Below are 15,201 nucleotides of genomic sequence, written 5' to 3'. Positions count from 1 at the left end.
ATCTGTTGATGGGTCAACAACAACCACTCCTGGTGCAATGCTACATCCCTTACTTTCGTCCTTGACTTTGTGAGTGAGTGAGTATGGTTTTATGTCGCTTTTATCAATATTCCAGCAATATCACGGCGGGGGACACCAGAAATGGGCTTCACGCATTGTACCCATGTCGGGAATCGAACCCGGGTCTTCGGCGTGACGAGCGAACGCTTTAACCACTAGGCTACCCGACCGCCCCCCTTGACTTTGTACGCGATGTGTTTACATAAAGTTATGCGCACTCGCGAGAGGATCATTTGAAGGGAAAATAGTGAAGTATCTTTTTTGCACATTATTTCAATTCTAATAGCTATATTGTGGTAACACTACGTTATTGATTATAACATTTATTGGGTTTGAAAAATGCCTTTCCATGGCACAGGAATGCTATTTGTGTTCGGGTAGTCATGGCATCTTTTATCATCAGAACAAAACGTCTACATGTAGGACATATGTAGGAGTGTACGGAATGTCACTGAAATAGTTGCGTGTTAAACAGTGTGACCTGACAATGTGATGATGAATTCCGTGTCACTTCTCCATGTTGTTGTATGCGGCTGGGAAATCCCCGTGACGTCACTTGGGAACACCCTGGCCGCTTTTTCAATCTCTAACACAAATGAGTTCTCTGTCAGAGTAACGATAGGTATCGTAGCCCTGTACGATCTGCGACAGGTTTACGATAGTTTCGAAAATGTATTTTATCTTAAACCTAAGTTGTTAAGATTAATCGTTTCGAAAATCTAGACCCTGATAGTTAAATCATACCACAATGCTAGGAGTTATGAAACACTTGATTGCCTACTTCTTAGCAGTACATGGCAGTTAAAATTTTATTGGTACGGTTAAAATACGGTACGTTTCACAAACGATCGTAGCTACGACGTCGTAAGTCCTGTACTGCAGCATGTACTTATGGCAGTCCTAAGGTAGATGTATGATCGCTTTGTTGAAATGGACCCTGGTCCCTGAAGGGGACACTTCAAAATCCTTTTGCAAATATGTTTGTTGTATGAGCCAGTGATGAATATACTTTCACAAGAGTAAACTTAACAAACACATATGTAAAATGAACACAGAGACATGCCCAACGGGTGAAATAATCTTGGGAATTCAGAAACTGAAAAGTGTTTTATCAATTTCAAAATGAAGGGGCAATCTAGCTCGTGGGGAAATTATATTTGTTGGGTTCCGAAAGAAATACATAAAGCACATCTACATCTCTGTGATACATCTGAAACAAATACATGGGGCTTAAAAAATATAGGCAATGACTTTTGAAAATATAGTGCGTGGTGGTGGTTATTTATTATTTTTTTGATTATTAAAACTAGTATGTAACCAAACAAACAATCTGGGAGAGGGGCTCCCTGTGCATGTAAAGGGAAGTAACTACGTGCTATATTGCATCGCATTGTTTTTTAGTATCAGGATTTTTAATTTTTTTTAAAAAATGGAAATGAAACGCGCGGCAGACTTTCTGATGATGCGGGTGGTGCCTGATAACCAAGACTATTATTTCTTTTAGCCTAGAGAATATTTGTCTGTCCTTGTCAAATAGCATGTTCATCTCATTGAGCTGATAATGGGTGGTGCAGCCATGAGTGAAAACGTCAACTGTACAGATCAATTGATTGATTGATTGATTGATTGATCCCGCAGTGAGCAATATTCCAGCTGTATGATGTCGGCCTGTAAATAATCGAATCTAGACCAGACAAATTATTGATTGACATCATGAGCATTGATCCATGCAATTGGGGTATGATGACATGCAAGTCATGAAGACTGCGATCCATTTAGTCGCCTCTTACGACCAGCAAAGGTTGCTGGAGACCTATATTTTTACCCGGAATCCCCGTGGGTCACACATACATTACCATAGACTGTGGCTTTAGCTTGTAATCAGTCAATTGGGTCACTTTAAGCTGTTGGATATTATTTGAAAACTGTCAGTTCCACACATGACTACTGAAAAAGGTTTGCAAAGCCCTGTTGTATGCATGGCTAGCTTTGTGATCTGAGGCTGCAATTTGCTGTGCAGAGTTGCCTCTCTTTGTCACACAAGGATCTGCTGGTCATGGACTTGTATCAATTTGTATCTCTTTGAAAGACTGTCTGTCTGTGCAATATGCTTCTCATTAGCCATAACGATGCAGAATATCAAGGAGATACACTAGTCTTTTATATAGTTGAAGCTGTTTTGGTATGTATTCTGTCAATCTACTAGAATTGCTGTACAGGCCTTGAGTGTTTGTAGCTCTCCGACAGTTGTAAGTCTATGATGCATTGTCACGTTATAATGGTCGTAGACCTACAAATGCTTTGTGGATTGAAGCCCAGATAATGAGAAGTTTGAACTGCATTTCAAGAATAGGAAATAAAAGATGATCTTCTATGAGTGTTGTTGCACTATGTTTGGATGGATATCCAGAGGTATATCACGAGGTGCTGTTTATGCAGCCATTACCAGTTTTAACCTTGCAGTAAACTGTTAGTTCACTACAGAAGCTACAACAAATGCTCTGTACATATCTTAAGAGTTTTCTTGTCAAACTTGTCTTTTGCTTTGAGAGTGAGTGAGTGAGTTGGGTTTAATGCTGCTTTGAACAATATTCCAGTTATATCACATGTGTCAGCTTGATGTGGGAGAAAAGCCCAAAGTGATGCAGGTCTTAGACTTTTACCACTTTGTTGAAACCCACAAGCATGGGTATGGTGCTGACAAACCTAGAAACATGATTGGGGCAATAGGTTTCTGGCGTGCCCAAGGGACGCAACTGCTAGTTGCAGTGCCTTAGACAAATGGGCCACCTGTGCCCACTGACGTTTTGTGAAGTGTTGAATTGTGAGGTGTCAGTTTGTTTGCTTGTTGCTTTATGATGCATTCAGGCAATGTTCAAGCTACCATATTCACAGTATTGAGCTCCTGCTCCAGTAACAACCCCCCTGTATGACCGGATGCCTGGACAAGTTTGTAAGGTTGTAAATGGTTAACGTCTAAGACCCCCATCACTTTGGTTCACACGCCTACTTATGATGAACACAGTCTTAGTAATAGGTGTATGTGTTGTTTAATGATGCACTCGGCAATATTCCAGCTATATGACTGTGGCCTTAAAATTACCAAGTCTGGACCAGGAAATCCAGTGATTGATATTATGAGCAACAATCCATGCCGACAGTCCAAGAAATATTGATCTGTAATATGAAGACAAAGTAATAGCTGATAAAGATATTTATTGCATGAAAAGATTTCAAGAACATAGCAAGAACCTGGAATTAATTCCAGACAGATGAACACTATAGGTGTATAAGAAACAAGCAACATAGGTATGTACACCATGCAAAACCCAGGGCTTCGTGGAGTAGTTTCAACGTGGGATGTATTACATGTATTTACATTTAATTCTGATTAGTTTCATATGGCGGTCAATATACTCGGAGAATGTCAATTTTTATTAATTGAGTTTATTAGATTTTGCCAAACTGGATTTTGCATGATTGGTAGACAAGACACTTCACACTCACTTGCAATTTACTGCAAAAAATAAATATGTGTAAATTATTTGCATTATTTTGTTTAAAATGTTTATGTTTAAATAAACCGTTTCCATTGTATATTGAATTCATATGTACATGTTTGTTCAAGACAGTTATTAACAAGGAAAAGAGAAGTGATATTCACACATATACTTATTGTACATCACAACCTGAGACTTACAATGCTCTATCCTATACTTAAACTGCTCCAGGACTGTTTAAGTTTAATGACCTAATATTTTATAGGCACGCCATTTTTATAAAATATATGAATAGTCAACATATTCATTTAATACAACATTTAAAAAAATTCCAGTCAACTCCGGATATTACAAACTCCAAGGAACCCTCCAATCAGTTTATTCCAAAGTTCATTATTCCCCCCAACTGTCATGTTACATTATCCCCCCAAACTGTCATGTAACATTATCCCCCCAAACTGTCATGTCACATTATCCCCCAAACTGTCATGTAACATTATCCCCCCAAACTGTCATGTCACATTATCCCCCCAAAACTGTCATGTTACATTATCCCCCCAAACTGTCATGACACATTATCCCCGCAAACTGTCATGTTACATTATCCCCCCAAACTGTCATGACACATTATCCCCCTAAACAGTCATGTTAATTATCACGCTAGAGAGATCAGGATTGGGCTTGGTATATCAGGTCTATATAAAACTTATACCACACTTCTTTAATATTTTGTTTAATTGACTGATATTTTGACGATAATATGTGAATGGATTTACTTCTCACATAACAAGGTGTTTGTTGTAATCACAGAATATATAGAATGCATTTGATTAATTATCATTTATAAAATTAATTAATAAAGTAAATAAAAATAATTCAAACCATCAAATGTTACTTTCTGTTTGTGGTTTAGGTTCCAATAACCGAACAACTTTTTAGTGTCACTTTATACATATTATGGGAATTCCCTGGTGATACCCCACTGTTCCCTGTGTCCCTCTGTGTTATATCGGGGGATGACTGTATCATAACAGGCTTATATTTGTAAATATATTTGAATAATCTGTAATTGCAGAACACAACAACCAACCACACATATAAAACAAGGAAATTCATTATTCAAAACTATTTGGGGAGTGGTGCTAACTATAAAATAAAGCAGGTTGTGTGGTGGGATTGGTGATGAATTTAATGCATGAAGTGTCAATGAAGTGACATTTTCCGTGATAGCGCCTTTCTGTGTGGACCCCACTTACAGAGACTCGTCCTGGGGCCAAATCTGGCACTATTATATCCGCGATTATCCAGCGTACTATATTTCCAATCGGTTACAATAAATTTTGTTTGTTTGTTTGTTGTTTAACGCTGGACCAGACAATCCAGTGATTAACATCATGAACATCGATCCACGCAATTGGGATCAATGACATGCATCAACCAACTCAGTTAGTCGCCTCTTATGACTAGCACAGTGGCCTTTTACGGCAAGCATTGGTTGCTGAAGACCTATTCTATCCCGGATCTTCACGGGTCGGTTACAATAAACATTTAAACCTTAAAAACGACAAATCTTTACAAGTCCTTATGATACCTTAACGACTGGGTAGTTTGGCAAGGACTATAGGACTAATGCCAATTCCTAATGCTGTTTGTTTATCATAAGGTGGAGATACTTTACCCTGGATGATAAAGGATATATTTGAGAATGGACTCTCAAGAGATATTCCCTTGCGACGTGTTCAAGCTATTAAGTCTTTTGAATTTTTGAGTGAGTAAACGACCATGATGTTACTTTGCTTCTAGCAATATTGTGTACACCCATGTAAGGTATCAGATTTGGTTTTTAGCTTGACAAGCAAATGCTTTAAATAGCTACGGCACATTCGCCAAAAGCTTTTGAAAGATCATGTTACTGTACTCAAAGTACAATGTAGAAGTGTGTCCCCTTCCCTATGATGTAAACAATCAATTATGACTATATTATTGAGGGAGCAGTTTGAAAGTTTGATATCCCGCTCCTGATCTTCAGGACATATTTTTTTATATTCAACATCAAGCTTTAAACTCCTTCTAAGAGCCAGGGAGAATATATAAAAGATATAGACTCCCTGCAAGACCCCTACATTGATGTGCGCATTACATGGACAATGGTTAGATATGCATTGAGATTCTAAATAGGGAAGGTGTACACGTTACCCTAGGGAGTGGTGTGGGGGTAGGCTAGTAGGGTTGTTGGGGGGAGATAAATGGAACCATTACTCAACATCCGACATAATATTGTTCCATCATTATGCAGGGAATATAAAAGTTATTGTCATGGTAATCCCTTGTGGAGAATTGCACCATAGAAGTCCTCAAAGTGGAACGATTTCTTCAGAACGGCAATAGATCTAGAGCCCCGATTCCAAGAAAACACTTCCGCCATTGATGTCTACATATCACATGCTTTGCTTTTTATTGTTCACCATAAGCCTTCTGAATCGTCTTGCCCTGGGCTTGGAGGTAGCCAGACCGCTCTTGCTTCTTCCGATCAAAAATGGAGGACGGTCCTGGAATGTAATGAGCTCCAATTATATTTCTTGCTTTAGGGTGCACAAAACATGAAGATTACATGATAACATTTGCATCCTGGGGATTCTGGGACTTGTCGACATCCTCTCTATCACCAGGGCTAACATTTTGGTAAACCTACACTAATCCCTGGATCCATTCCCCTGGTTCTCGCAATCGAAAATTACTGTCCCTTGATTTGCCAATTTGATTGGCTACGCTACTAGGTCAAACGTACCAATCAGAATGCGAGTCACAAACCAGCCTCTATGTTGGCATGGCCCAGTCTCATCCATTAATTAGGATCGAGTTTGTGAGAAATTCCAACATCGAAAAACTGACATGCAAAAGAAAGCCCTACCAAATTCATTTTAATGGAAAGGATGCCTTCATATCCATTATTAAGCGGTGGCTTTGGTTTCTAGCTAAGTCGAGTTATCTCCCTTACTCTTTCCCTTATGTCCACGTTTGACTGGTAGGTAAAAATGTTAATGAAAACCAAGCACCGGTAATTTGCGATCACAAGAATGGGTTAGTGTAGGTTCAGCGATGATACAGATGATGACTTGTCGAAACAACTACCTAAAATTGGGATAGGGCGGTCAGACTTAATAATTTCATTGCCTTCAGACACTCATAATTACTTTAGCCTTACAAACAATTTGCAGGGAGGAGTACAGCATTATACTCCATACTTCATTTTGGCTGTTGGTATTATTATATTACATTGTTTTATATTTAAATCTATGGAATTGTGAGGCCATGCATTTTATTTGGCATTTACAATACATTTTCCCCTACCTTTTTTATGACTGCTTATTTAACTTTAGTTATAATTTTTTTAAACCCAGAAAACTAAAATGACAATTTATCTCCTGCCGGGGCCACCCACCCAGATTATAAAATGGTTGGGCCCAAATTTGTGAGTGCAAATAACTGCTTCTTAAAACCACATGGCTTACAGTGTAACCTTTTCTTTTCTGAATTAGTGAGCGAGTTGGGTTTAACCCCGCTTTTAAGAGCATCCCAGTTATATCACGGCGTGTCAGCTTAATGTGGGAGGAAAGCCCGAAGTGATTCAGGTCTCAGACGTTTACCACTTCGGTGAAACCCACGAGCACGGGTATATGGTGCTGACAAACCAAGAAACATAATCTGGCGAACCGGGATTCGAACCCACAATCTTAGGTTTCTGGTGTGCCTAAGGAATGCAACTCTGCACAGCGAATCAAGGCGCCTTAGACGAGTGGGCCACCCGTGACCAATTAGACTGACCAATCAGAATCAAGGAGGTTCCAAATTCATGGTAGAATGGTATTTTATAGTTAAAAGCCATTTAAGTAAAGCAAGCTATGTTCTTTAAACATTGGAAGTGATATATGAATATAGTGTTCATTTCCACAGAGACCGCCCAGTTTTTTTTCATAAATTGGACAAATGTACACCAAAGAGTGTTAAAAGTTATATCAATAGTTTTCACATTAGTGTGTTTATTATATTATTGGTTCGACCAAATCAATCTCACTCGTATGAGCAAATCTGACACTGAATCGGAATGTACACCTACCCGCACCGCCACCCCCTCCTCCGGCCTGCCGCCCCTTGCCTCGCCCCAGGGCGGAAGGAGGGGGCGTGCTTCCTGACAACTGTTGTTCCAGGATCTGGTATGTCTTGGGCTTGACGTCCCTGTAGGCGGACCCCTCGTTCATGTGGGGGTTGATGCTCCCCTCGTCCAGCTCCACCCTGGGGGACGCTGCCTGCTGTCCTGCGGCCCTCACTGCTGGGTCAGCCGTGTTCACAGCACCTCTGAATAAACAACGGGTTTTAAATAAATGTGTTTTTTGTTTATATTCAGGTCAAAGAACTGGCATTAGGACAATGGCGGGAAATTCACAAACAATCAGATATTGTTCAGGAAGCGTCCCGAGTCAGCCGAATTCGTCCCGATTTTCCCGTTCTCAAGCCGAATCTGGTCCGATTTGTATATCTTCCGCAAGGTAAAAAAAGACCGAATCTGTCCCGAATTTCCCGAATGCGATCCGACAGAGATCAGACAGTGACCGGACAGTGATATTAACCGACAAAGACGGTTCGCATTCGGCAAGATCTGGACGCAACCTGGACTCAATCGACAAGAAACGGCAATGAACAATTCATGAACAGTTCATCACGATCGACAGCGTCCCGATACAGAGGACACCGTCTTGACAACACAGGACATTGTTACGATTTTGATCCGACACAGCAGAATCTGTCATGAACATTGTCACGATTGTAATCCCACTTGACAAAATCGAATGTTACGGGACGCACCATACTGTCAATTACGACAATTTATGGATAACAACTTCTTTAATACTGTATAGGCGATGTTTCCGTACAGATTCTTATACGTTTCCTTGCTTGACAAACGTTAAAGGGATCTATACCGAAACGTCGCCTTTATAGTAACATTTTTGTTTGTTTGTTTGTTTGTAAAGGCGACGTTTCGGTATAGATCCCTTTAACGTTTGTCAAGCAAGGAAACGTATAAGGATCTATACCGAAACGTCGCCTTTACAGTATTAAAGAAGTTGTTATCCATAAATTGTGTCTACTTTGTCATCCGTCAACTTCTAAGTAATGTCTATCAAACAATTCTCACTTGGGTTGTATAAAATGATGCCCTATCCAATTCTCTATTTTGACCACATGTTCTCGTGTTCTTTTCAGGTAAACAACTGTTAAACAACAAACAAACAAAGACATGCACAATACTGACGACCAAGACGATATGTATATGTACTTAGCGTCATACCTGGGTATGTAGGGTGTCAAACGCGAACATTGTATTGACTGTAAAATGACTTGAGATGAAACGTGCGTTTGACCCTCTGTCCACAAACGGCATAAATCGACCACGTGAAGATTTGCGTGCACCAATATATGGCTTACAATGTGTGATTTGCACGTGCAACACGTGTGTCAACTGTCATGACAGTGCACGGATGGTTGTTGAACTTTTACAAATATGTGTTTCAATCCGGTGGTGCTTTACTTTGTCCAGGTGTATGTTATTATGTAGCTGATACCTTTTATAACTTCTTCGTGTAGATACAAAGTAAAACGAAGCAATTTAGCGAGGGCGGAAGGCATATCAGTTTCAGCACCTGTGTTTACAGACCCCCGAAGCTTTATCAGTTGGCGTCTTTTCCCAACTTCAAGAAAGCTGGATTTCGCCGAAATAATTCCGAAATTTTGGGTTGTTTCTGCTTGAAATATAAATTGACCAGACGGACAAAACATACGTGACGTCGCAAGGACTAAGTAGCTTTTTTATGATGTTTTTTGTTTTGTTTGTTTGTTGTTTAACGCCGCACTCAGCAATATTCCAGCTATATGACGGCAGTCTGTAAATAATCGAGTCTGGACCAGACATTCCAGTGATGAAGGGTAATCACTTATATATAACTTAATTCAGCGGGTGGACTGCCGCGAAAGACGATCACTGACAAAGTTATTTTTATGCTTTAAAAATTATAAATGTTGACAACAGGGTGGTTAAGACATTGTCTATAAAACAAGTGTCAGTTGGCGCTTTTTTACGAGTACAGTTTTGTCACCGTCTAAATGACTAATCATTGAGTTTGTTACGTAATATGTTAATGCTCACATTCCACAGTTTGTGAGAGAAAAAACATGTCCATTATAGAAGCTAAGAAACACACGCTCGGGATTGTAAATATCCTGCATTAGGAATAATATTTATGAGTCTTGACGAGCTGAGGACAATATTTATTCCTAATACAGGATATTCACCACCCTAAAACACAAACGCCTGAAAACCTTTCTATATACATGTACATAATCAACATTATATTTCTATCTTGCCTTGTCTGACATATAAAATTATTTACAACATTATGACGACCTAGATTAGTCTCCAGAACATATAATTACCTATATTTAATATGACAATTTTCTTGTCTAGTCTCCCATATAATAATAATAGTAGGCGTGTGCATGCATGCACGTTACAACCTAGCATACTATATTCTGATGCGTAAAAGTTGATAAACAAATGTTTTCCACAAATCGTTTCGTTAAGCATCCAATAAATTGCAAATGGACTACATGTCCCAGATGCTGCAATAATTCAGTGCTTTGAAAACGTCACATCTGCACAACCTACCGTCCGTCAGTGGAGTCCATTTGCAAAACGAGTTGTTGTGTGAGTGTGGCACGCAACGATATACACAGCCTAGACAAGTGCCTTCCCCTCTAAGTGAACGAGGTCTGGAGCAGGCCGGCAAGCGTGGTTCTTATATATATATATCACTTTAGCGATAAGGATGAGTCACTTTTCGGGCAGTTTTGATTAAAATTAACCTATATATTCTTCAGAATAATAAAAACTTATGAAACAACATTATATTGTTTATCTTAAGCATTTAAAAATACAATTATGATTTTATGGGATTTGTATGTCATGATCAGAACTACAGTCAGTTTTGAAGAATATCAATCCGTGGGTTCTGGATCGTGACAAAACAGCATATATATTCACCGCCAAAAAAAATGATAACCATAGAATTACATAGAGAGGTATGTTTTTAGAAGATATTTTTCCAATGTTGGTTGGTTGGTTTGTTGTTTAACGCCGCACTCAGCAATATTCCAGCTTTATGACGGCGGTCTGTAAATAATCGAGTCTGGACCAGACAATCCAGTGATTAATATCATAAACATCGCACGCAATTGGGATCGATGACATGCATCAACCAAGTCAACGAGCCTACAACTTAATGACAACACTAACAATCAGTTTAGTGTTACCACATTGTCTTTATTCTTATCGCGTGATTTCCAAACTTTATACGCTAATCCTGCACGAGTCAAATGGTGTATCTGGAGTCATGTATCTATGGTCTCATATGTGATGCGTTCATGAGCGTCGGTTCAAACAACTTAACAGTATGTTCGATGGTGCATCGAACCAATCTGATATCTCTTGAATATGAGTAATTTTTCAAATATTAACCAACATGTACAGTATTCGCATTCTTTTGTTGGTGATGAATCAGAGAAAATATGGTAAATGTATATCACAGGGTTAGAAACTAACAGTTTTTGTCGACTAGTCCTTATAATGATAACATATAGCAAAACCCTTAAAATGGGCCAATTTCTACTAGTCCTTAGGATACCTTTACTATTGGGCAGTTTGGTAAGGACAACAGGACTAGTGCCAATTTCTAAGCTGATAATATCCCTTTAATAAAAAGTGTGGTCATCTAAACAGTCCACTGTCGGGCTTTTGGGGTAAGGGGTTAAAAACATCATGTGGAATCCTTATGACTACGTGTTACGAAACAAAAGGAAACTTAACCACCCCTTCCCACCGGGTACCCGTCATATTACCTCTTCACTGTGAGATCAACATCGTTGCCAGCCCGGATAAGTTCGGCTTTGGCTTTTTCATGAGACCAGCCATTTGCACACGCATCCCCGATCCTCACGATCCCATCTCCATTCTGCAGCCCGGCGGTTCCAGCGATACTCTTGGGGGAGACCTGGTAAACGTAGAGTGAAACTTCGTTAATACGGACAGTACAGTTCGGATTAACAAATGTCCGGATTAACGAATCATGGATACGGAGTAATGTCCTTTGTATATTTTTAGATATCGTAATCGTCCGGAAAGAAAAATGTCCGTAATAACGGGGTTCACTTTAGTGTATGATGATGGCGCACGTGACAAAGTAATGTGTATTGCACAATTTGAAACAGGTAGTGTAAATATTCCCCCAAAATTGTATACCTATCATGGATGGTCTGTAAATACAATTCCGTTCCATGCCGTTGGGGAACGATGACACGCAATTAACCTAGTCACCGAGTCTTCTTCTTTTGCCATGACCTATTGTTCTGGTAAGGGTGCCATGGTAAGCGAGGAGACAATGGCTGAATTAACTATTGTCTGTTAGTGAAACGTCGTGACATGTAGGAAAATATCATACATAAATCATATATTTTTTAATATTTTATTTAAATTTATCTTTATTTATTTACTTATTATTAATTAATTTTGTTATTCCCCCATGATGTTAATCACTGGATTATCTGTTCCAGACCCGATTATTAAGAGGGTAATTATCTTTTGCCATGATATGCACAACAGTGATTATTGCGTGATTAACAGATATAAATGAAACGTATTAATACCTTGAAATTGATGAGACAAAAGTTTAAATCAAGGGCATTTAAAGTTAAATAGTATACATACTTTGATATTTTGGTTTCTGGTTATAATTTAAGAAGAAAAGCGAAGCTAGTCACGAGTGCAGATACTAGTGTTGTGACGCTACGAGGTCAAACTCAAAACATAGGTCATTCAAAGATCTTATAAATCAAATATCTTACACCTGACTTGACGTTTTCGTAAGTAAACTAGTTCAGCGTTGACCTCTCGTGGAAAGTAATTATAAGTCATTTACAGTGTCTGTAATCAATCAACAGGCAAATCTTTCTTTCTTATCTTTTACGTATTCCAGTTATATCGGCGTGTCAGCTTCATGTGGGAGGAAAGCCCGAAGTGATGCAGGTCTCAGACGTTTACCAGTTCGGTGAAACCCACGAGCACGGGTATGGTGCTGACAAACCTAGAAACATAATCGGGATGTGCCGGGATTCGAACCCACAATCATAGGTTTCTGGCGTGCCCAAAGGGACGCAACTCTACGACTGGGCCATCCGTGCCCCCCAACAGGCAAGTCAACATAAAATTATGAACACGATTTGGGGAGTAACGTACTCGGGATATGGCGGACTGAATTCCGTCGTGTCTTTACGTTCGTTATATCCAGGCTTTACTGAACACCAAAGAATTTTGTTTTTAATATTTCGGTGCTAATTCTGTCTCGGTGACTCGGTAATTCATCAATTGGCCGCGAGAGCTCGGTTCCAAATTCACTTAAGCGCGGTTAAATCTTCAGGTACACTGAAAACACAGTATGTTTATCTCCTATTTAAAGTTAGATATTAATTAATTAAACCATATCTTACACTCCGACACGGCACCTCTGCGTGAAGATAGGTATCAAATCGGAGTTAAATATTTTAGTCGAATGAGACTGATATCAAAAGATGCGTGTAAACAATTAAACGTATCAAGGCATAAACTCGAAACATAGTGTGCATGCTCCCAAGCTCCATTACTGGGCGCGCTACACTCCAGATCAAAAGTTATAGGCACCAAGTTACCGCTGCGCGGAGCTTTACTTCCCACGTATCACGTGGTCAAGGTAACCCGAACGATGTGTTTGGCGCGAGCGTGCATTCCTTTCTATATATGGGTCTAGAAGGTACGCGAGTGCAGCGGCAGTGCGGAAGAGGAGCAACTCACAGCGAACATTATTTACTCACGGGGAGGACGAAGCTAGATACATAAAGGAGAAATCTCTTATTAAGTTCAGTTTAAACATTAAGTTACATTTACGTGGGACTAGAGAGAGAAAGTATATTATCTGTTAATTAACGGATCCGTTTCGCCATCAGCCGATTAACCAATATGTTAGAATGTATTATACAAACATATTCGCAGTTATTAACACTGCATCGGCTGGAAAATAAATTACTCATTTAGTACTTAAAAAGACCCTCACATATATAAAGTATAAGCCATTAATTCATGCTCAAAAGCTGTGATGATACTGAATTAATTCCTATAACGGCCATAAACAATACGGAGATCATCAATGATACCAAATAAGAAAAAGGTATGTAACGGAGAAAATAACTGTGTATATTTATAAGCTAAAATATTGGTTTGACGTGACCTTGGCTTTGTTTCAATCCATAAATAGTGAATATGGTGTAATGTTTTCTCAATCAGCTGGTTTTGTTTTGTAACCTGAACCGGACCTCCCAACAGGTGCGCCGCATCACCAATTACATAACGAAGCAAACGTAGATTTAGTGACTAATCCTTCTCATTATAAAGATACTTGAAAAAGGGATATTTTACCAAATACCGAAACATTTCTGGCGAATTAATAAGTATTAAAACATACAGTGTAGACACGGTATCTTGCATGTTAAAAAACCATCTACGAAGGAAGCGTTGAGAACATTCCGAGAAACGCAGAAACAGCTCACCATGCGTGTATGTTTTTATGTTCCTTTACAATTAACTCAAAACGAATGTTTCGCATTTGCCAATTGTCCATACGCATTCATTTAAGTGTCGGGAATTCCACTAATTTAAAACACTCTAACCAAAATAGAACACTATATATAACGAAAAGTGTCGGATGTGAATGTATTAGATTAGAACTGTCAGCTTTTACACCGTCTCTCTCTCACCTCTGTGGTTTATCACAACGGGACCCATGCCTGACTCACTCAAAAAACTTCTATCACGCACTCCCGGCATGGGATGAAGTTAAATACCAACCTGGGCGATGAAAAGAGGTAGGCCGTATTCGGTCCCTCCCTGTAGCTTGAAACCCCATGGCTGACTTGTGTCAAATCTGCGAAGACTAACAGTTACATCGCCGGACGCCATTTTGATGTTACCTATCGTCTGCTACCGCTCGTGAAGGCCGTGGAGCTCTTGCTTGCCTAGCGTCTGTGTAGGTAGTGTTTACCGACCTACATGCACTGCATTGCTGTTATAGGGGCCAGTGTTGGAAAGCACGCTCCGGATAGGTGTAGCCTTGAGGTGCACCCGTCCCACATATGGGATTACAATGAATTACTTGTTCAGAACTACTCAACAGGAATACTAAAGTACAGTGGTTTGCATTCACGATTGTCGAAATTATAGTGAACGCATTTATAGTTTAAGGAGCCTGCGGGGGCAGGTTTTGGCCATCAGTGAATAACTCCACATCGTCATGCTTCATTGCTTGATGTTTGTATGGTCGTGGGATATTTCCAAAAGCTGAGGTACAATGTACTTTTCATTAATTTCTGCAGGAAATCTGAGTGAAAAGGACTAATACTAAATGACTAAAATTATGATATATGGAGTTAATTAATTCACGATAATTCACGTTTAACAAATAAATATTAACAAAACTTAAAACAACTTAAAGGGATCAAGAACATT

At 39.4% G+C, this 15,201-nt stretch overlaps 1 protein-coding gene across 1 annotated transcript; it reads right to left on the bottom strand.

The window, feature by feature from the left end:
- Positions 1-3,259: 3,259 nt before the first annotated feature.
- On the bottom strand, positions 3,260-14,774 carry LOC124127579 (PDZ and LIM domain protein 3-like). The gene is made up of 4 exons (XM_046490983.2): positions 14,545-14,774; positions 11,511-11,662; positions 7,678-7,916; positions 3,260-6,109 (listed from the first exon to the last, which is right to left on the bottom strand). Exons 1-4 carry the CDS (start codon positions 14,653-14,655, stop codon positions 6,015-6,017), a joined length of 597 nt encoding a protein of 198 aa, XP_046346939.1. The 5' UTR covers positions 14,656-14,774; the 3' UTR covers positions 3,260-6,014.
- Between the last annotated feature and the right edge of the window lie 427 nt (positions 14,775-15,201).

This window comes from Haliotis rufescens, unplaced genomic scaffold, assembly GCF_023055435.1.
Source record: "Haliotis rufescens isolate VD_foot unplaced genomic scaffold, xgHalRufe1.0.p SCAF_13, whole genome shotgun sequence".
In the NCBI taxonomy this organism is placed as follows: Eukaryota; Metazoa; Mollusca; class Gastropoda; order Lepetellida; family Haliotidae; genus Haliotis; species Haliotis rufescens.
This window is presented reverse-complemented; position numbering and strand designations above follow the sequence as displayed.

Excerpts from the sequence above, each read along its gene's own strand:
- LOC124127579 (XM_046490983.2), bottom strand. The coding sequence starts at position 14,655 with ATGGCGTCCGGCGATGTAACTGTTAGTCTTCGCAGATTTGACACAAGT. Across the intron at positions 7,917-11,510 it reads GTTGATCTCACAGTGAAGAG|AGGTGCTGTGAACACGGCTG; the intron begins GTAATATGACGG and ends TTGTTTATTCAG. Across the intron at positions 6,110-7,677 it reads AGGAGGGGGTGGCGGTGCGG|GACCGTCCTCCATTTTTGAT; the intron begins GTAGGTGTACAT and ends ATTACATTCCAG.